The 21,615-nt window shown below is 40.8% G+C and overlaps 2 protein-coding genes across 4 annotated transcripts in view; both read left to right on the top strand.

Moving 5' to 3' along the window:
• ddx6 (DEAD (Asp-Glu-Ala-Asp) box helicase 6) overlaps positions 1–12,515 on the top strand; it is a 14,146-nt gene extending 1,631 nt beyond the window's left edge. Inside the window, exons 3-14 of the mRNA XM_040130918.1 lie at positions 1–58; positions 948–1,052; positions 2,013–2,142; positions 2,807–2,953; positions 4,009–4,103; positions 4,242–4,364; positions 4,483–4,611; positions 4,924–5,040; positions 6,357–6,420; positions 7,388–7,489; positions 7,606–7,785; positions 9,216–12,515. The exon at positions 1–58 is cut by the window's left edge and continues 6 nt beyond it. Coding sequence (XP_039986852.1) covers positions 1–58; positions 948–1,052; positions 2,013–2,142; positions 2,807–2,953; positions 4,009–4,103; positions 4,242–4,364; positions 4,483–4,611; positions 4,924–5,040; positions 6,357–6,420; positions 7,388–7,489; positions 7,606–7,781 — 1,246 coding nt within the window. The 3' untranslated portion in view covers positions 7,782–7,785; positions 9,216–12,515. The remainder of the gene's footprint in view (positions 59–947; positions 1,053–2,012; positions 2,143–2,806; positions 2,954–4,008; positions 4,104–4,241; positions 4,365–4,482; positions 4,612–4,923; positions 5,041–6,356; positions 6,421–7,387; positions 7,490–7,605; positions 7,786–9,215) is intronic.
• Positions 12,516–12,614: 99 nt separating this feature from the next.
• On the top strand, positions 12,615–20,243 carry treh (trehalase (brush-border membrane glycoprotein)). 3 transcript variants are annotated; one of them, XM_040129863.1, is made up of 15 exons: positions 12,615–12,806; positions 13,421–13,521; positions 13,609–13,756; positions 13,846–13,933; positions 14,288–14,388; positions 14,541–14,633; positions 14,815–14,931; positions 15,184–15,306; positions 15,410–15,459; positions 16,074–16,274; positions 16,383–16,600; positions 17,448–17,559; positions 18,615–18,727; positions 18,805–18,858; positions 19,183–20,243. In XM_040129863.1, the coding sequence occupies exons 1-15, from the start codon at positions 12,724–12,726 to the stop codon at positions 19,318–19,320; spliced, it is 1,740 nt and encodes a 579-aa protein (XP_039985797.1). In that variant the 5' UTR covers positions 12,615–12,723; the 3' UTR covers positions 19,321–20,243. The 3 variants fall into 3 exon arrangements, 2 of the variants coding, with proteins under 2 accessions (XP_039985797.1, XP_039985798.1); XR_005707689.1 differs by lacking the exon at positions 17,448–17,559 and having other exon boundaries at positions 19,183–19,243; XM_040129864.1 differs by lacking the exons at positions 17,448–17,559; positions 19,183–20,243 and having other exon boundaries at positions 18,615–18,805.
• The last annotated feature ends 1,372 nt before the right edge of the window (positions 20,244–21,615 follow it).

Genomic DNA, 21,615 nt, shown 5'->3' with positions numbered 1-21,615 from the left:
AGATGACTGGAAGAAAAATTTGAAATTACCCCCAAAGGACATGAGGATGAAAACTTCGGTTGGTACAAGACAGTGCTGTTGTTGATCTGAAATTCATATAATTTAGAAGTAGAAATTGCAGATACCTATTTTACTTTTGCTTTTGGCAGATCCTCTTGCTAGTTATGCCAATGTTATTTGTACTCTTTTATACTAAGTCTTCATGAAGCATTTCTTCAAACATTTCTTACAATGTGCCCTATTGAGCACTGATTTTTTTTGCCGGTCTTCCCACCATTCTAGTAAATCTTGCTAAGCTTCTTTAGTTTTATAAAGAACAGGGCTTTATGGTAAATACTTCTACCATAAAGTTTTGAATGATAAAACTTTGACTTTGTTTTTTATTTAGACGACAATACCTTGCAATTTATATGCATCGTTAACTATCATGTGGCAACCAAATATTTGCTGTCCTGCTCTAGAAGGCATGCTGTACTATGATCGCGGGTGCTTAACTATTGATATGTGGCCCTTTTTTATAAAGCATATACTTGCAGCATAGATATAACAGTGCCACAAATGTACTGTAATAAAAAACTTTAAGGTTTCACCTTAATTGTTGTTGTGGTCCGATTTAGTGTTAACATTGCTCTTACTTGGGCTGTAAGAGAAACTTGCTACTTTACTGTGCAATTTACAGATTTTAGTTTACAGAAATGACTAATTTCTATGATCTTTGTATAGCTGATGACAGAGCTACTAATTGTTGACTAGAGTGAAGAAAAGCCCTTATTTTTGTCGGAAATTTCTGAAATTGGCTGATACTTTACCCAATTTTTTTTTTAAAATAACTTTCGCCCCTTTCATTTTCAGTGGAACACAGTTCACCAGTTTACAAGCTCATGATCTGTTTACATCTTATGAATCAAATGTCGATTAATTCACTCTCATTTTTATGATGATTACAGGATGTGACTGCAACAAAAGGCAATGAGTTTGAAGATTATTGCCTAAAGAGGGAGCTGCTTATGGGAATCTTTGAGATGGGCTGGGAAAAGCCATCTCCAATCCAGGTAGATTCAGACACAGCTCAGATTTTATCCCCTTTGACAGCTGAACAAGAAGGTATCTTTGTGCTTAAGGAAGTACATGGTTTGATAATTAGAGTTGGGTGTATTTTGAAATTCTGGCAGCCATTCCAGTACCTTGACTTTGACACTTTACCAAAATGTTCTTTGGTACCTTTGCTAAATTAAAACCATATACTTTGATTAATAAAACACTGAAAATAATTGCAATCTACCACTTTTTGATTGTCACTCTGTCACACTGTTAAATGATACGTAATGTGTTATCGAACTATAGTGTACAGTTTTCTGCGATAGAATTGTAGTTATCGTGTCTTTATTCTATGAAATATTTCAGTGACTAGTTGGATTGCCACATAACTTTTTATGACATTCATGGTTCCCAGAGGGTTATTTGTAATCACTGTGGTCACACCTGACTTTGCCTGTAGTGCCAAAATTTAATTTTGCGAAAAAATTTGATTTATAATCAAATGTTTGCAAAATGAATGACATTCCCATCAGCTTAAGCTGTATTTTGTGTTTAGTGCAAATTATCAAGTGTTAAACAAAGTTGATGAACATGGTAAACATTACACCTGCTAAAGATCAACATGTTCAACACATTATCATTGTGTGCGTTTTATCACGCAAACATTAGCGTTAAGTACAGCCTCAATTTCTTGAACTTTACTAATAAACCTGAGAATTACTCAGACTTGCATAGAATAATTACCAGATAAAAGTTAACTTTAAGTTTCACCTGTCTCTCCACATGCACACACTCTTGATCGCCTATATGTGCGCTCTCAATCTTTAATGAACTCTGACTTTTCATCCAGTCACACATATTTTGTTAGAGTGCACATAATTTATAGGTGCCAAAAATGCACTGAAATTACCTAGCCATAACATTACATAGCTATAATCTTGTGTATTAATAAGTAATTACTTCTTTTTGTGCAGGAGGAAAGCATTCCCATTGCACTGTCAGGAAGGGATATTTTGGCCAGAGCCAAGAATGGCACGGGAAAGAGTGGAGCCTACCTCATTCCCTTACTTGAACGCATTGACCTGAAGAAGGACTGCATACAAGGTGAGCACTAGTTTTCTGCCACAGTTTACTCACAGTAAATATCAGAAGACGACACCTGACTCTCACCTAATGTCAGCCATTCATCAAGAGAATGGGGATGAAACGGGATGGAATGGAACAAAAGGGACAGAATGAAAAATAGAATCTATATACCTACTGCTGCTAATCATTCACAGCCATTTTTGTCGAACTTCAGTCAGACCAAGCCGTTGGTGGTTGTATGTTTAAGAAAAAACAAAACTGTTTTGATGGTATCTCAGGTTCCAACCTCAAATGTAAATATTTGCTGGTTTTCTTACCCTTCTGTGATAGTTGACTGAATGGCTTTAAGATAAATCTATAATTAAAATAAATCATTTGGACACTTATTTGTATGATTATATGTAGAGTAATTGAATATCAGTTGAATGATCACCCACTTTGTGCGGAACATCTTTCTGTTGGCATTGTATGTAATACCTAAATAAAAACACAATACTAATCAAGGTGGCTCTGTAGAATTGTCTATGAAGCTTCACTGTAGCTTCTCCTGATAATTTTTGTGACTAATTTGTTTTTAATGGTTTGGATAAGGTTTGTTCATATGTCAAAATTAAAACTAAGCTGGCTCACATTTAATAAATGTGTGAATACTCAGCAGAATGTGTCTTGACTGTTTTTCCAGCTTTGGTCATAGTGCCCACCAGAGAACTGGCGCTGCAAGTAAGCCAAATATGTATCCAGGTCAGCAAACACATGGGTGGAGTGAAGGTAATGGCAACTACAGGTGGTACCAACCTACGTGATGACATCATGAGACTCGATGAAACAGGTAATCTAAAAATGTACACAAATTGGTCTCCGTCATGCAGAGATTAATTATTCCTGTCTGTGTTCATACTAAAACTGTTAATATATCTCTTGAAGGATTTTCCAAAAGGTTAAAATATTAATGTTACTTAAGCTCTAACTCTAAGCATCCCTGTTTGGCAGAGCCAGTGAATGTCTGTGTGTTGCTTCGTTGGTGCATAATAATCAGTGCAAGCAAATGGAAATCTCCATCTACTCTGTTCAATAGAAACATTTCTAGTGCTACCTGTCAAATGAAAGCACTATAATTTTAAGTAAACCTCCTGGTTTTATATCTCCGGGCACTGCACTGAGGTCTGCGTGGAAGACTAAGGTTATACACATACAGTAGACACAGTATATTTTTAGGTCCAGATGATGGATGTCAGTCTGGCTCATGTATTAACTCAGGAGTCTGGAGAGCCTGTCTGTATGATCTTGTCACTGTCTAACACAGATAACGAAGGGTCTTTTTGGTTGGATATTGGCCTACTGAGTTTCTCAAAAAGCAGCTGTTTATCAGAAAACCATATTGAGGCGGTTGTGAGTTTCTTCTTGTTGAAGGCCCTAATTATTGTCTGCACGGTTTGTTGTTCTTGAGTATCGGGATACTCGATAGTGAGATGCGTCCTGATAACCATCTAACATATGCCATTGCTTTGTTTTTTCTAATATCTCTGGAGGTGGTGGTACAGCTAAATTTTTGGAGGGCAATGGGTGTTGATGTCAATCATCAACAACCAATGCCCGCCACAAATTAAGCTGGCAGCCAATCAAAACACAAGCTTTGTGGGGGAGTGAATATTGGCACATAAATGAAGATTTCCCCTGAAGTAGTGGATGCAGCTTTCTATACTGCAGTGTTGTCAGTGGTTGAATATTAACAATACGATAGTCATGATCCTTTACATTCCTAACTCTGCACTGAACATAATACCACTGCCATTCTTTAATGCAAATCCTGTATATCTATAGAGATATATATATAGAGAGAGATATATATATATATTTTCACCTGTGTTTTTATTTGTTTTACAGTACATGTGGTCATTGCCACTCCAGGCAGGATTTTAGACCTCATCAAGAAAGGAGTGGCCAAAGTCAATCAAGTGCAGATGATTGTTCTGGATGAAGTGAGTTAAATATTTCATTTTACGTTCTGTTTTACCTGTATAGCTTTTTCTAAATAAACCGGTGTGACTTAAAAATTTAAATGGTCGCTTTAGACAACTCTCAATGTGCCTCTCCCTCCATGTCCCTCTGGTCAACAGGCTGACAAACTCCTGTCTCAAGATTTTGTGGTCATGATGGAGGAGATACTGGGCTTCCTGCCCAAACAGAGGCAGATTCTGCTTTATTCTGCAACCTTCCCTCTCAGCGTGCAGAAGTTTATGGTAGATTTTTCTCATTTTATATTTTAGCACTTGTTAACCTTTTTCTATTAGCTGAACAAATCTACCCTTTTGTAACACGACTGGACTATAACAACTCCTGTTTTTACCTACATTGTAGAATTCCCACTTGCAGAAACCCTATGAGATCAACCTAATGGAGGAGCTTACACTGAAGGGTGTGACTCAGTATTACGCCTATGTAACTGAAAGGCAAAAAGTGCATTGCCTTAACACCTTGTTCTCCAGGGTAAGTGTTGCCTTTGTGCACTTCATGAATCCGTTTTAACGAACTAACTTGTTCTGTCGTCAAAAAAGCACTTTAAAAGGCCACGCAAACTGCAGGCTCTTAATGCAAACTTTGAGCTGCAATGGTGTCATAAATTCTGTTTATCTAAAGAGTATTTTTGGTTTCTTTCTAATACTTTTACATGGAACTGGACATTATAAATTTTTATTATTGGATACTTGCAAAAAAAGAGCTAGAAACCTCACAGCTGAAGCAATGATTTCACCAGAATCTGCTACTGTTGATGTTTTTTGTTGTTTGTTTGTTTTCCAGCTCCAGATCAACCAGTCTATAATCTTCTGCAACTCCTCTCAGAGAGTGGAGCTCCTTGCCAAGAAGATCTCCCAGCTTGGTTATTCATGTTTCTACATTCATGCCAAGATGAGACAGGTTGGCTCGAAGTACTGCCTCAGAAATATTTGTTTACAAGCTTAAGACCAAAATACACAGGAGATGATGGATGCATGCCAGAACAGCTGCTGCTATTACTTTCAGTGTGCATTAAAGATGTGCATCGAGTAGACGTGCAGGTGGCTTTACTTGATGTGCAGCTACAGTTCAAACAGTGCTCTATTTTTGGTGGTCTGCTGCCACCGACAGTTTGTTTTATTTATCTATTTATCGGCTGGAGCACAACAGTGCGACCAGCCCTATAAATGTGAATTGTCTGCGACTGAGTGAGTGAGTGACTAAGTGCTGAAGCTACACCATTGGCCACTGCTCCTTCAAATTGAATTGGTGTCAACAGTTTCTATTGTGTCATCAGGGGGCGTTTACAAGCAGGGATGACAAATTGCCGCCTTTGTTGCTAGATTTTTCACACCCTTCTCTTAACAAAACCAGCTAGTGAAAAATTGACCGTCTTTGCGGACAAACCTTAGCTACTTTCCATAGAAGAGTTGCTAGTATTGCCATGTGAGGTCAGGCTTTCCCTCCGTAGGCACACCTCTATAAATGTCTCATTCAACTGACCGCGCAGCAGCTGACACAGACGTGAATGAGCTTCTAAATATTAGCTCTGAGGGAACATTTTACAAGTAATTATAGCCAAAATCACAGCACAGCCGTTGTCTTTTTCTGTGTGTATGGTGATTTTGTCAGATGACGTCGTGGTTATAAAATCAGGATTTTAGCAGAGCAGCAGCTTGGAAATGGCTTGGAAGTGACTGCTGGTTAACATATCGTCTCAATTGGCCGCGTTTCAGTCACTATTTCATACTTGTTCCATTGTCTAACAATAGAAACAGAAAAACGTACATGAGAACAGCTTTATTGGGAATTCAGCTGTACTAAATTAGTGAATATGTGAGCACAGAGTAGAAGAGAAGCAAACAGATATAGAGCAGTTCAGCCACATACTAGGTTTTGACCTAGTCTTTTTTTTTTTTTTTTTTTTAAAAAACAGATGTGAAACAGCTGTGTTGACAGTTGGGTAACTGAACGTGTGCAAAGAACATCTTTTGGACTATCTAACGTTGTTTGTCATCAGCTGTCACAGATTGCATTGAAGACAGATGTATTCACCTTAAACTTGGTTTTGCAGCTTAGCTTTTACTGTACTATAGTCAAGTTTTACAGACAACGGAGCTACACACAAGCAGTGCTGTACCCGTCATATGAGGGTTACATTACATGCTGCCGTGTGTCTTTTATGTGATATGAGTGAATGTGGCTTCTAACTGCACTTGCTCTTTCCCGCTTGCCAGGAGCATCGCAACCGTGTGTTCCACGACTTCAGAAACGGCCTGTGTCGGAATCTTGTCTGCACTGGTAAGCGGTAGAGCCATGTACCTGTACGTCTACTTTTATAAGCAGAATTGTTTACCACCACACTCGCTCTGTGCCACCTCAAACCATTATTTTTCCTGTGGAGAGAGTGGCGATGCACACTGCTCAGATTTTCAAACTTCACCGTTGAGATTACAGTTCAAATGTTTTGAATATCAACCCTGTTTTCAGTTACACTACAGCTGACCTAGATTCTTTAACACAAAGTGTCTGAATTGGCCGGGATGTAATATTTGTCTAGTTTTAAAAAAACCTGTCAAACAAGAACTGAAATTCACGCCAAAGAGGAGCCACTAATCCTCTTTGGTTGGAATTTCAGTTCTTAAACGAACTGATATCAGCGTTGAGCTGAGCTAATGGTTCTGCTCTTCTCTGTGCCCAAGCCTGCAGTGAATAAAGCTCATATTAACTTCCAGAAAACGAAAATAATTGTTAAAGAATAATGTATGCCCACATAAACAAATGCACAGAGCAAAATGTTAGACAAAAGACAACCAGCAAGACTTTAGCACTGTAGCAGGAAATACATACATATAGGATGGCAATGAAATTTCAGGGTGAAGGCAGCATAGGATATAAACGAGATTTGGTTGCCACAAATCCTCTTACGGGGCCCACAGTATCTCCAGAATGGGCTCATGTCGCCTGTGGGAGCACACCGCACAGTTTGTTTGGTATGTACTGTTGGCCTTGGTCTTTGTAAATGGGGGGTTTTACTAACATCATAGGACTGTGAGAGTTTAAAGTAGGTGAAAGTGAGACTCATACTCTGCATAATTGTGACAATGCTTTCCTCTGTATTGTTTACGTTTGTTACTCATTTTGTACTGACTTTGTGGGTTGTAATAATTTACTGCTTATTTTTTAGCAATTATATTCTGCAAATAAGTTTTTGGTCAGGATATGTTGGTGTAGGTTTTTTTTATTTCTTGTTTTGTTTTTCCTCTAGACCTCTTCACAAGAGGAATTGACATTCAAGCTGTGAATGTTGTGATCAATTTTGACTTTCCCAAGCTGGGAGAAACATACCTTCATCGCATTGGTAGATCTGGTAAGAGCCAATATCGGTTGTTATTTTTCGAGCCTCTTCTTTTGTACACAGGATTATTCATTAGAAAATAATCATAATAGGACCGTATTTTAAACCCTCCCTTTCTTAATATCTAGGCCGCTTTGGACACTTGGGTCTAGCCATCAACCTGATCACTTATGATGATCGCTTCAACCTGAAAGGGATTGAGGAGCAGCTTGGAACAGAGATCAAGCCCATCCCTGGCATCATTGACAAGAGCCTCTATGTGGCGGAGTACCACAGTGAGAGTGGCGAAGAAGTCAAGCCATGAGCCAGTGAGTACACACGCTGACTGGCAAGACACACTAGTGCTCACTTTTTCGGGATAGTTTGGGATGATTTAACTGCTTTTTAATGTAACCATTTTAACACACAGGCCAGAATAAAATATTTTAACCATTAGACTGACTGACTGGCAGGCATTACATTTTAGTGTGCTAGTGCTCTGTTGTTGGGCATGCTGGGTCATGGGTATGGCTTACTGGCACAAAATGTAATTAGGCATTATTACTGGCAATCTACAGTGATGACAGGAACGATGTAGGAAATAGAGCAATAACACCACTTGTTCTAAAACTGTCCTTTTATGCATGTGCAGCTTTTCTACGTGGAAGAATGTGTGCAAACCCCATCTGACAGAAGGTGTTAACTTTAGGTGTCTTTGTTCCAGACACTCAATCTCTACCAGCTGCAGGATGAATGTCCTTTTTCATTTTCAGAAGTTTTCTATTGGGGGGGACAACAAAAACTCAAATCTATGGGGATAGTGATCGTTTTTTTTGTTTTTTTGTTTTTTGTTTTTTTTGTAATCAATCAGTCCTTTTTTAATATTGGGTATTTGTTGATACCGGGTCTGATCTTATACATATACATAAATTTTTATTTTAAATATATATCTGAATATTGAAATAACAGGTGTAGAATACTTAATCTGGCACACCTTTTCAACTCCTTAGTCCATATACTGGAGGTCCTGATTCAATACTGTTCCGTCTATAAGCTTAAACAATTGATATGTTAACTTAGAATGCGACTCCTCCAACTGACATAACAAGATCAGCGCAATCATTTTCCTAGAGAGGAGTCCTACAAATACACTTTGTATAGTGGTGTGGCAGAGTGGGTTTTCTAACCTCTCACACACTTTGTGTGAGTAGAGACGGAGGATGCAGAAAGCAATAAAACCTGACAGGAAAAGATTTTTTTTTTTTTTTTTTTGGTCAACAAGATACTCACGGCATAAATGTTACGTTTGACACAGTTGACGTGTATGCGGGTGAAAGTGAGGACACTGTAGGTGGTTGTAAAGTAGAGCAGCGCTGCTACAATAGCAGGCTGAGATGGAAAAAAACAGTACAGTAAAGACACTTTGATCGGGTTTACTTTTGTCAGGTTTACTTTTTGTCTTAACCATCTTTTTATCATAATTATATCAGTTACTCCTGTGTAATGGCTGACTTGTGTGAAATTGAAGTACAATGACACTGATTGTAGGGCTACAGGTAATCTATAAAGGTAAACATGATGGTGGGTGAATGACTTTTCTATGCAGGAATGAATAAAAAATTTGAATAAATGCATTCATCAAAATAGCCCAGACTATTTTGTAACAGCAATAGGGCATAACAATGTAAATGGGGCTTGTGTAACATACTTGAATACAGTGTGGTCTCACTTAATTTCCTCTCTCTCTCTCTCTCTCCAGATCAGTCCATCCTCCATTCCCCTTTGTATCTTTTTTTCATCCCCCACCCCCCACCTCCCGTCTTGGAGTTTTTGTTTGTTTGTTTGTTTTTTTATTTTATTTTATTTTTTTTTTTTAAATGTACAGTTTCTGTCTGTCTTCCTTTTTTGGATGCCACCATAAGGAATGTGTATTTTGATGGACGCGTTTTGGAAGAACTCATTTGCCTTTTTATAGGGCTCTGTGCTGCACCACCACATCTGAAGACATAAGCACCGGGAGGAAAGTGCGGGACCAAGTTGAAAATATCAATGCACATTGTGACGATTCATATCCACCAATGACACAAAGCCAGCACCAACAGACCCCTATATGACACCCTCCATTCTCCACTTATTATTTTGGAAGTTTTAACCAATTTGTATCAAGTGCCTTAACAAGCAGTTCAAGTCGTTTTAAAGTAATAACCCTTTGTTTTCCTCCATCTTGCTCACGTCATACCACACGCTCACGTCACCTAATTGAAAAGTTGTTACACTAATTTAATGTTGACCACGCAGGTGAATGCATTACTGTTTTTGGTTGGGTCATCCGTTTGCAAAGAATGGAGATAATTAGAAGGGAGGCTGGTCTGAATGATGTTGCTGGCTTAACTGCAGTTGAGTCTGGCTGATAAATGAGGACAAACTTGGATTTTCCATGGACAGAGATGCTGGATTTTTTTCCAAGAGACAGCCAGACTGTCCAGTTGCTTGTGAAGAAGCTTGTGCTTCTAAAAGACCCAGACCCTTTCCTCTGTCTTCAGCATCAGAACACTACAAATGAATAAGCAGCCTCTCAACAGCATGAGTCATGAGGATTCCTGGTTTGGTGGAGTTTAATTGGAGGGAACGCTTTTTTTCTTTTTTGTCCTGTGTTTCACCTTCCTATGGATGGCCATACTTTATTCTGCAAGACGTACAGCAGACGTGGGGTGCACCATACACCTTGTGTATATACCTTCATTTTAAGATTGTTTTAAACAAGTTCAAAAGGCTGGCTGACAAACTGCAAAGCTTTTTTTTTTTTTTTTTTTTTTTTTTTCCTCCTCCTCTCTTGTTAGCACTGGAGACTGTTTCCTTAACTGCCAGTTTGTTTGATCTGCAATATTGGCCTGTGACTTTATTTATAATTTTAAAAAGTGCAGAATTTATTAGAATCTAAAACATTTAAATGACCTTGTGCATGAAATGTTTTTGGAGGCAGAGTTCATCGCTTATAATCTTTTAGCCCCTCCAAATTTGATGGCGAGTGCAATTCTTCAAAGCTGCACTTAAACTGAGATTGTTGAAACTGTTGCCCTCATTCTCCTGCTACCAGTGTTAACAAGTGTTCAGTCAAGACAGATGGCTTTGTTAAGCCTTGTGCATTTGAGTAATGAATTCTTTGTTGTCACCAGCCTTAACTTGTGAAACTGACTCTTGAGACACACTCTAAGATCTCCAGTTATAGTGAGTGTTGTTGTTGGAAGAGAAAATATTATTCTATCATGTAGTAGTACCACTCGCTGCAGTGCAGCTGAATTGGCAGAGAATTAGTTTTTTGAGGGGAGGTATTAGCTGTTACGTTGATCTGTGCTCTTTAAGCACAGCTACATCACAAATGTTGGGTAGAATGCTGTGGTTTTATTCCCCCCCCCCCTTTTTTTTTTCCTTTTTTTTTTTTTTGAATGTCGGCCAAATGCATCAAAATGAACCATCTGACCTAAAATGTAGCAGGAATTCATTCTCTCTGCATTGCAAGTTAGCTGGCTTTCCTAAAACCGGCTAACAAAAGATGCTTTGCTTAAAAACAACCTGAGCAGGTTTTGCCGCACTTAACACACAGAGATGGGTTCAGGCAATAACACTGACTGCACTGCTTTTTGTACACTCGTTGATGCCCAAAGGTGAGAAAGTGTATGTTGGTGCAGAACATAAACACAATTGGCATGGAGGGGGAATGGTCATGAAGGATTACAAAATTACTGTTAGTCGGACTGCTTGTTTAAAAAAAAAAAACAAAAAAACTTGGGCACTCAGACTGCTAAGTTTATGGCTTATTTTTCTGCCCTCTGTTGCTTTGATATTTTGGGTTTGGGTTAGATATTTTGGGTTAACTTTCTGCATTTATATGCAGCATGACAGCCTTAATTTGCATTACGGTTCTCTGACCATTTTTGTTCAGCCAGAATCTTTTTGCAAAGGAGGTTCCCTTTATTATGGTGAGATGCTCTTTTGACTGTTCTAATCAATGAGAAGTGTTAGTGCACATTTAATTTAAGCTCCTTTTTAAAAGTGTGACAATGATGATTAGTTAAAGATAACCCTTTTATTTCTCATTGGTTAGAATGGGATCCCTGTTCTCTTAATTCTGTTGCTCTCCCTGAAATACATGCACATTGAATTTGGCTGTTCTGAATTTACTTTATTTTTTTATTTTTTGGGTGGGAGGGCTCTGTTAGATTAAAAATATCCAAATTAATTACGCATTAGTTGAGTGAACAGGGATCTAATTGTGCAGGCGCTTGGCAGCTGTCTGTGTTTTTTTTGTCAGCCCACTGGTAGTAATTGCCACAGCAAATGCTCTCAAGGCTAAAATCAACGATCCTTCAAGACTTGGTGTGTTTACCATTGATGGGATGCTGCTTTACTGCCAGTGGCTGTCATCTTGAGAACCTTAATGACTGAGACAAGAGCATCTTGCCCAAGATTGGGTGACTAATTGGATAGTTTGTGTAACCAAATTGTCTCATTCTTTAAGGTCTTTTTAAAATTGTGGGGTGGTTAAATTAGTGCACTTGCTGCCCTGATGCATGTGTTCATCCTCTCTTGATAGCTGTGACACATTTCCGATAACACAGCTTTTGTGTACGAATTGGCCATTCCGTCACTAATCTGTTGAGGAGGATATGAGAGTAGTCCTTCAGGGATTTCTTTCAAAACGGATGCATCAGTAAAAATAACATGGGGAGGGGGGCGCTGCCTTTGGGCATTACAAAAACAGGATAACATGATCCAATGATCCAAAGTTATGAAAATGGGTATAAAAAGGTTTGAAATAGTTGCCCTTAGATTTGGATTCGATTCGTTTTTTCTTTTTCTTTCAAATGAAATGTTCAATTGGAGTACAACTTATTTAAAAAGTATCCAAATTTAAGTGAAGAATTTAAAGTGAGTTTTTTTTTTTTTTTTTTTTTTAAATTGGAAATTTTGGTCATTGTCCTTATTCAGTGAAGCTAATTTTACAATGGACTTAAGTTTAAAGGATGTCATGAATATTATTGGGGATGTTTTGTTGAAAATAAAGCTCACTGAAATTTATTGTGCCTGAAGTGTTTTTGTTTTCCTCGCCTAGCGCAGCAGTGTCCTGCTAAGTGGTTCTTTCAAAGCTAGATGTCAGTGTGTTGCTGCTGCTCTGTTCCGATGTCTTAAAATAAACTCTGACCTAGAAGCGGTTTAAGACCAAAGTCTTACCCGTACTCGGTTGTCACTTCAGTTTATAGCTCAAGATGCATAGCTGGATGGTGTTTTGCTTTTCATCAGCTGCTCTTTTGGCCAGTGGAAAGACTGTTTTTCCACCACCATGTGACAGGTAAGCTAAATAACTGAAAGTGTTTTTCGCCTTAAAAGGTTTGTGTCTAAGCGTGACTGTGTTGAGTCAGCTTCCTGTGCACGAAAATGTTTTCTTAAGGTTGTTAATTTATGGCTGTAGAACTAAGCAGTTAATCTAACACGTGTCTAACACGTGTCTCTTTCTCACAGCTCCTTGTCTAACTTGTCTTTCTTTTACTGTATTTGCCACAAAAAACAACATAGGTGAAGTTTTAGGTATGAAATGAATCCCTCTGAATGCTGCTTATTTGCAAAATGACTCATAATTTCCTGTCTTTTAAGAGTTCTCATAGAGTTTCCAGCACACACCATGTATTTAAATTTTATGGTAAAAAAAAAATTTGTGCGCTAATGGCGGAAATGCAGACCGTTGTCTCGGCAGCTCTCTGCTGTCTTGCTGCTGTTAAGCAAAATGCCTGTGGGTTAACATCAGGCTGCAGCTGCTGCTGCTGTTGAAGTCATGAAAGTGGATGTGGTTTTTCGACATGAATGGGGGAAAAACCAAATGCAGCCAATAAACAAGTTTTTCATAATGTGTGTTTCATATAATCTCACAACCCCCCCCCCCTTTTTGTTTTGTTTGTTTTGTTTCAGTGAGATATATTGTACTGGGTCCATCTTGCATCAGGTACAGAAAGCTAAACTTTTTGATGACGACAAGTACTTTGTTGACATGAAGCTGAAGGTAACGCCTGGTAAGTCAAAGCAAATGATTTTTAGTTTCACTTTTTTATTTTTGTTTTTTAACAAGTACATTATGAGGTTGCTTCTTTTATTTGCAGACGTTATTTTGATGGCTTTTCACAACCTTTCAAATGAAACCCCAAACAAGACTGTCCCACGTGCCAAACTGCAGGAGTTCCTCAGTGTGTACTTTGAGAAACCAGGGACAGAGTTTGAGTCATGGACCCCACCAGACTGGCGTGACAAGTGAGATCCAGATGTTTTAGGGCTCAATCAGTTTTTACTTTATTTTTTTAAACTCCGCATGGTTGATATGAGTTGATTTTTATATGCAGGCCAAAGTTCCTGGGAGGAATAGCAGACCAAAAACTACGTGACTGGGCTGAGAAGATACATAATCTGTGGAAGTCCCTTGGTAGAAAGGTGATGATGAAGAGTTGGAGTGGAAAGTTAATTGCTCACTATCTGATAATTCGATAAAAAACAAAAACGCTCAAAATTCACACGTTTAAGTGTCACCGATGTGAATTTTTGACAGTTTTCTGAATATCCTTGGGTTTTGGACTGTGGGTCAGACAAACAAAGCAATTTCAATGTGTCATCTTGGGCTTGAGGCAATGGTGATGCACATTATTCAGTGTTTTATGATATTTTGTTGACCAAATGATTAATCAATAAAACAGTCATTAGTTGCAGCCCTAATGAGGTTTTTCAAATTCATACACATACATGCAAATAGTTCAAGGATTTTAAATCTAAAAGGGATTTCTCGTGCAGATCCACGCCGGCGTCAAATATCACCCGGAACTCTACTCGCAGATATATGTCCCACATCCCGTCGTCGTGCCGGGGGGGCGCTTCAGGGAAATCTACTACTGGTGAGTGAGCGGTGAAGCCTGTCGCTCAGCTGCCCGACAGCTAAAGTGTAGTCTCACCAGGTCAGAGCGAGGAGAGAGTACGGGGGTCTGGCTGAGGGGCCGCCCAAGCGCCACGTTCAGGCAGTGACGTGAGCTGCTCTGTGCCCCGACAGGGACTCCTACTGGGTCATCAACGGGTTACTGCTGTCAGAGATGACGGACACGGCCCACGGGATGATTCAAAACTTCCTCCACCTCGTCAACAGGTCAGCCTCGAAGCAGCTCTCATCTTTTTTTTTTTTTTTTCACAGCACTTAAAAAAAGTTCAGCTCAGCATACTCATTTTGAATAATAAGTCATTTGCTTAATGGAGCACTTTTTTTTGGGAGGGGGGCACACCGAGATTTGGGGAATAAAAGATTTTTTTTTTCTATCGCTCTCCTACAGATATGGCTTCATTCCAAATGGTGGGCGGATTTACTATGAAAGGCGCAGTCAGCCTCCGTTCCTCACTCTAATGGTGGAGAGCTACTATCAAGCTACAAAGGATAAAGATTTCCTCAGGTGATCTTTAGGGCCTGGGCTGATGTCCTGCCAGACGCATTATCATTCTTCAGCTGCCTCCCGTCTCTCTCAGAATAGAGCGGGAGGGCATATTGAACAACAAAACCTAAGTGCTCGTGTCTCTCTGCGCCTCCAGTGTTTCATTTTCCTGAACACGCTTCGTGCTAGAATGTAACACCCCGGCTTTACCGCGAAAGGTATTCTGAGTTGAACCGTTTCTTCCTGCTGTCTGTGCCAACTGTCGTGGTCTAGAGCAGCCTTGCCGGCTCTGGAGCGGGAGTACCAATTTTGGATGCAGAACCGTTCTGCGGCTGTGAAAGTAAATGGGACAGAGCACGTGCTGAATCGGTATCACGTGCGGGTGGGCTGGCCCAGGTATGTCTCCAAGAAATTCACTGAACAACAAAAACAGACTCAGGATTATGGGTGTCGTGGGGGGTGCCCTCACCTGCACTGACATGTCTCTTGTTCCCTCTAGGCCTGAATCCTACATAGATGATCTGGAATTAGCTGAAGGACTCACTGACGGTAATGGCTTATTAGCGTTCACGTCCTTGGTGGCTGAATGGATCCCCTTTATGAGGATGAGAAATATTACCCTGCTACGGTCATTTCATTCCGAGAAATGAAAGAAAGGCAAAAAAAAAAAAAAAAAAAGGATAATGCTGTGGGGAGCTCAGTCCTGGAATGAATGTGCTGCATTTTATAATTAGTCCTCAGCAGAAAAGTGGAATATATTCCCATGGGTTTGAGGATCATCTTTACAAAACAAATTTGATATCAAAAACACCTCAGTGCCATGTTGTGATGAATATTTAATGTTAAACACGTTCATTCTTTCACATCACCTCTGAACAATTTAAACCACACTTTTAAGAAAAGCCGTTTGAGGGGAAAATACTCAGATTTTGTTCACTACAATGTTGAATTTTTCTGCCACCAAAATGTGTTTTCTGAAGATTGTTGCCTCTAAAGCTTTAGAGAAATGTTAGAAAACTGAAACAAACATGTTATTCAGAGGCTGAATATTTAACTTTTTGCACATCCAGTCAAGAAACAAGACGTACACGAATGAGTGCAAAACTTAAGGTGCAGATTTGTTGTGTCTCTTCTAGTGATCTCATGTTTTCTCCTGCCCTCAGACCGTAGAGATCAGCTGTGGATGGATCTGAAAGCGGGTGCAGAGTCCGGCTGGGACTTCACATCCCGCTGGTATAGAGACGGTGACGGCGACGGCAGTGGCACCCTCCGAGAGACCCGCACCAGTCAGATTCTGCCCACTGACCTCAACGCTCTGCTCTGCCTCAATGAGAAGACGCTCGCTTCATTTCACAGGATGCTGGGTGGGTGTGTTAGGCAGCCCTCTCACCTTGGAACTGACTCTCGTCCTCGAACCGCGCCGAGCTCCCAAACCTGGCGTTACGCAACTCTGACGTGCCGTTTCCTGACAGGTGATGGTGACTCAGCTGCTCCGTACGACCAGGCTGCAGCCCGCAGACGGGGGGCGATGGAGTCTGTGCTGTGGGATGCTGAGAGGGGGGCCTGGTTTGACTACGACCTGATGACGCACTCGAAACACTTAGAGTTTTACCCCTCCAACCTGGCACCTATTTGGGCACAGTGCTATTCTCGGCCCGAGATGGGGGAGAGGGCAGTACGCTATCTGAAGGTTGGTGGACATTACAGGCTCCGTTGGGGTCTCAATTCTCGAAATAAAGCTGGAGGAATAGATCTTTTTTTATTTGTATTTTAGGGGTCAGTTCATCCAAATGAGAAAAGATGCATATTTGTCACACTTTCCTCCAACGGTATCTGGCCAGGCAGATGCTGTAGTGCAGATTGGGTTTTATTTGCACAGAGATTTCTGCCTCCATCCCAATAAAATGGATGTGTATAGAATTTTGTTTGAGGTGCACCCAAGCATGGAAAATTGCATATCAAAAACTTTTTTTTTTACCAGCATCTTGTTTTTACATAAAAATTGCTCCAGTGACTCTGGATAAATCACAGAACAGAATGTGAGCCAGGTTTTTCTAGGGACTATTTCTTCAGGGGAAAGTGGTTCCATTGGGGAAAAAAAAAAAACCCAAAACCAATTACCAGTGGGGGTTGGCAGTAGAATACCTCAAACCCTAGACAAATAAAACCAACACCGTGTGGCTAGATAACATTAGGGATAAGTGAAAAGTTATGTATTTATGGCACCTGTGTGAAAGGAGCCTTTAACCTGCATTTGTCCAGATAAGGTTGAATGAGCAGGGACGGTTTAATTTTTCAAAACAGCTGCCCAGTACGACCAGTCCCCTCTTCCGCTGGCCACTGCAGCTCCACTCTCAAAGTTTAGGCGGAGTCGCTGAGGGAGGAGAGATTCTGTTGCTCGTTTTATCCCCCCCCTCCTGCTCGGAGGACGCTAGATGTGCCGTGCTCGTCTTGGCCCGGCAGATGGCGCGCACACACCACACAGCTTTCATCCATGCGCGCTCCTCGGGCGCCTCTCGCCTCTCTTGTCCGTGCAGGGCAGTGGCGCTCTGCGGTTCCCCAACGGCGTCCCGACGTCGCTGAGAGAAACCGGGCAGCAGTGGGACTACCCCAACGCGTGGCCCCCGTTACAGCACATGCTCATCAACGGTAGGGTCGCGGATGCCGCCGTGGGGATTTCCTGATTCATCTGCTGTCAAATAACCTGCTCGCTTGTCTTTGCATAGTACTTTCTGACAATGCACAGTGGTGCTATGGCAGAGCTTTATGTCTTTGTTTATGTTTTTCTTTTTATTTGGCTTTACCTTTGTGGCTGACACCGGACTTGAAATGAAACAAAACAGTTTAAAACCACTGACTTTCAGGTTTTACATCCACAGCCTTAAAGGCGCCCTGTTGAGTTTCATTTCAAATCATCCAAATTTATCTTTAACATTGTGTGTATTTTCGAGGTCTAACAAACGTTTTAGACCTTTACAAAGCCACTTTTCCTTAATGTTTTATCAAACCAACATTGTTATCATCCATGTTTGCATTGCAGCGTTTTCTTGAGACAGGAAGCAATCGTGTGAAACCAGTAGGAGGAATGTGTATGGCGTCATCTGTGTGAGCACGTGTGTGTGTGCGCACAGTGCAAACACATTGGAGATCCACAGAACCCGCCGGTAAAAAACATTGCTCCACAGAGCTGTGAGTGGTCAAAAACTCCGTGGGGTACATTTAAAGGAGACAGAGAGTGACCGGACAAGTTTCCATAGTCATCAGAGTCAGTATTTGACCTCAAATCCTACCGTCCGCAGACATCAGCAGACACTTTGTGCCTGGCCAGGTGATGCTCTGCCAGGTCCGCACCGTAGCCAGCTTCCCTTTTTGCCCCCAGTCTGGTCTTTAGTGAGCGTGACACATGATCATAGAGATCAGGGATTTTCGTTCCTAAAAACTCCTTGGGTTCTTGGTCCGTATGATCATTGTCCTGCTGAATTTTTCCTAAAACTGGGGGAACCGTGTATTACCAGGAATCACAACTTAGAACAGTGTGGCTAAAAGGGCCCTGACTTCACCAAGTATCCAGTATCCAATCTGCTGGGGTAAGAGCGGAGCCAAAGCAATGAAAAACAAGCTACTTGTAATACTTTCTCTGCGCAGCCTCATGTTTCAGAAGATTTTCTTGGGTTTGTCTATTGATGGAAGTCTTGTATGCCCAGGTTTATCCAAACTACCTTCAGAGGATGCTAAACAACTGGCATTTGATTTGGCCCAGCGCTGGATCAAGACAAACTGGTTGGCGTACATGAAGTATGGCGCCATGTTTGAAAAGGTGAGTCTTTTTAGGTTTTGGTATTTCAGAGGATAACCTAGCTGGCTCAGAATCTGTCATCTTCTTCCCCCTGACAGTACGATGTGAACAGAGATGGCAAACCTGGTGGTGGAGGAGAATATGGAGTTCAGGTATTTCCTTTCCGGCGCTGAATGTGCTTAAACTCACACTAGTCCTTCTGATTTCATGCAAAGCCCTGTCAATTCTGCTTCCTAACCTGAACACATTTGCACGCTCATGCACATATACTCTCACTCCTATTTACTTCTTTATCATTTTGGGGTTTTTTTTTGTGATTATTTTTGTTACTTCCTTTCGATTTTATACAAATCAATCACTTTTATTTCTTAGTGTTTTTATTCACTTGATTTTATCACCGTGTTTTGCTGCTTTGGTAATGTGCTGAGTGAAATTAAAAAGATCCCTCTTGCTCCTCTGCGTTGCCCTTTCTGCAGGCGGGTTTTGGTTGGACCAACGGCGTGGCCCTGCAGCTCCTGGACCAGTATGGGGCGACTCTCACCTCGGGAAGCAGACGTGTGTTTTCTGGTCTCCTGCTGCCTCTGGTCATCTCAGCCACTCTAATGCTCCAATGAATCAGAGGTGACAACAGAGCCTGACTGGAGATTTGATTTTATTATTCCTGGTTTCACTGCACTACATCACTACTGCACACTGAGAGAACTCAGACAAACACAAAATGACATTAAAAATGTGCTATTTTTCAAAGTCCTAGATGATAAGGATCGCTCTTATTTGCAGAAGGAACAACATATGATTTATCACAGCAAAGAATTCCTTTGATGAATGTTTTAGTATTTATCGTTAGAGGTACATGAGTCAAATCATTTAGGCGCTGCCGGACTCTCTAGTAATGCAGGCTGTTAGTTCTCGTTGATGCTTGGATCATAACGTTTAGTTGCCACAGATATTGAACTGACATTACAAAAAGTTATTCACTTAATTCGATCATAAAGTTTAATTCTGTGCTGTACCTTGACTCCCACCGAGGCTCTGTTTGCATGCAAGAGGAAGTTGGACTGTGTACGAGCTCATGTAAGAAATCAAATGTGAAGTAAAATGCTTTAATGATGTTTAAAACCTAGTAGTCTTTCTTATATGTGACTCCTCAAGACACTTTTATACAATTTTTTGAAAATCAACCAAAGAATTTTAGATGGCATTGGTGGCTTTATCACATATTAAATACTGCACAGTGGTGAATTCCCACACAGAGTCGACACTAAGTTTATGGAACGTGCAGTGTTTGCATGTTCCATAACACTTCAGTAAACAAATAATTCATCAAACAACGGCCAGTATCATTGCACGTTAAGATTATTTTTGTTCCTTTTTATACGTACGTAGAACAGATGTATGTGGTGGCAGGTGGCAAAACACAACAAGAAGACAGAAGACGCAGCATTGCTAACCGCGCCGAAAAATACATCGCGTTTTTGGCGGACTCTGCCACTAACAATGAAAACTGATATATAGAGGATTAAAAATGATGACCACAAATATAATCAAAAATGCGGTTTGATTTCATAAACATCTTGAGGAGTGTAGCTCTAAGAAAGATGGTCAGTACCTATTTTGTTTCCCACTTTGTGAAATGTTGAGTTTTGCACTTAAAGGCCACCACTATTAAACCCAATTGACATTAAAAGTCTGAAATGATGGGCTATGTTGTTTAGATGACCAATAACCTTACTTTTCTTCAGTTCGAATTCAGACTCTTATCAAGGCTTAGAGGTCGGGGCTTGAAAACTTGACGAAGGAATTGTAAACAGTTGATTGTGACTCACTCAAACGTACTGGTTAATTCAAAGAGAAACAAAGAGAAGTCAACATTTTTTGCCATCTCTGATTGTTCTGAGGAAGTCATTCCGTCTTTGCCATTTCTGCTTACATCTACGGTGATATGCAGGTCAAGCATGAAATTAAGTCCGTATAGATATTCAAATGGTTGTCCGAAAAACAAAATTGATGAGAAATTTGATTCTTAAAGAAGAAATTGGATTGCTCTTGGCTGTGAAAACACGAGGCCCGAGCAGGGATTTCACCGCATTTCTCTCTCTTTAGCATGAGCGCACAAAACAGATTGGCTGTGCAACCTAAACGGGCAAAGGGCCGATAGGTGCAGTGGCCCCTGCAACCCTGCGGATCACACTCTAGTAATGTGGCATGGTGAGCCTCCGTCATCGAGTCGTATCGCTGACATTCTTTTTTCATTCCTTTCCCACCCCCATGCACGACCGTGACATCCTTACAGTAGCAGCCGTGCGCATCACGCTGTGTTGAGAGAGGTTCAAGCAGCAGGCGGCAGTCATTATGTTTTCAGCCCTCGCTGACAGCAGCAACTCAAGTAGAACCTGCGCCTTTTGATAACTCGCGCGTTAACATGCCGTTTTAGCAGAAATGCGTCCTGCTCGGTTAATGAGACTGAGCTGTAAAGTGTGGAAGAAGTTGTCCAGCATTTGCCGGCGATGAGGTCAAACCACAACGTGTTTGTATGTGCGCCTGCCTGCGTGCGCGCGCATATAATTACGTAAATCTGAGGACGTTGCTCCGAGGAGCGCCTTCCATGAATTGTAAAGCGGCAGTGACAAGTGCATTACATGTTGTTGTGGAAGCAAAGGTCATGGTGACCTGTCCCCACCAGTCATCCAGTGACTGCCACTGCATACAAACTAGCATGCACATACAAGCCTATTTTTTAGTCCAGAAGGTGCACCAACGTTTCCAATCGAACCCAGAATCTTAAGATTTAGTGTACAGGCAAGAAGACACGTTTGAAGCAGTGTGGTTAAGGACAGGGGAGTCGTTTTGTTTAATTCAAGACTTTATTTAATTCATTCATGTCTTTAAAATTCTACATGGATCTCTAC

Source organism: Xiphias gladius, chromosome 7 (assembly GCF_016859285.1).
Source record: "Xiphias gladius isolate SHS-SW01 ecotype Sanya breed wild chromosome 7, ASM1685928v1, whole genome shotgun sequence".
NCBI lineage: Eukaryota > Metazoa > Chordata > Actinopteri > Istiophoriformes > Xiphiidae > Xiphias > Xiphias gladius.
The sequence above is the reverse complement of the archived record's forward strand: the minus strand, read 5'-3'. Positions and strand labels throughout refer to the sequence as shown.

Coding starts and splice junctions, on each gene's coding strand:
- treh (XM_040129863.1), top strand. CDS start 12,724: ATGCATAGCTGGATGGTGTTTTGCTTTTCATCAGCTGCTCTTTTGGCC. Junction 12,807..13,420: donor TTTCCACCACCATGTGACAG/GTAAGCTAAATA, acceptor GTTTTGTTTCAG/TGAGATATATTGTACTGGGT. Junction 18,728..18,804: donor ATGGCGCCATGTTTGAAAAG/GTGAGTCTTTTT, acceptor TCCCCCTGACAG/TACGATGTGAACAGAGATGG.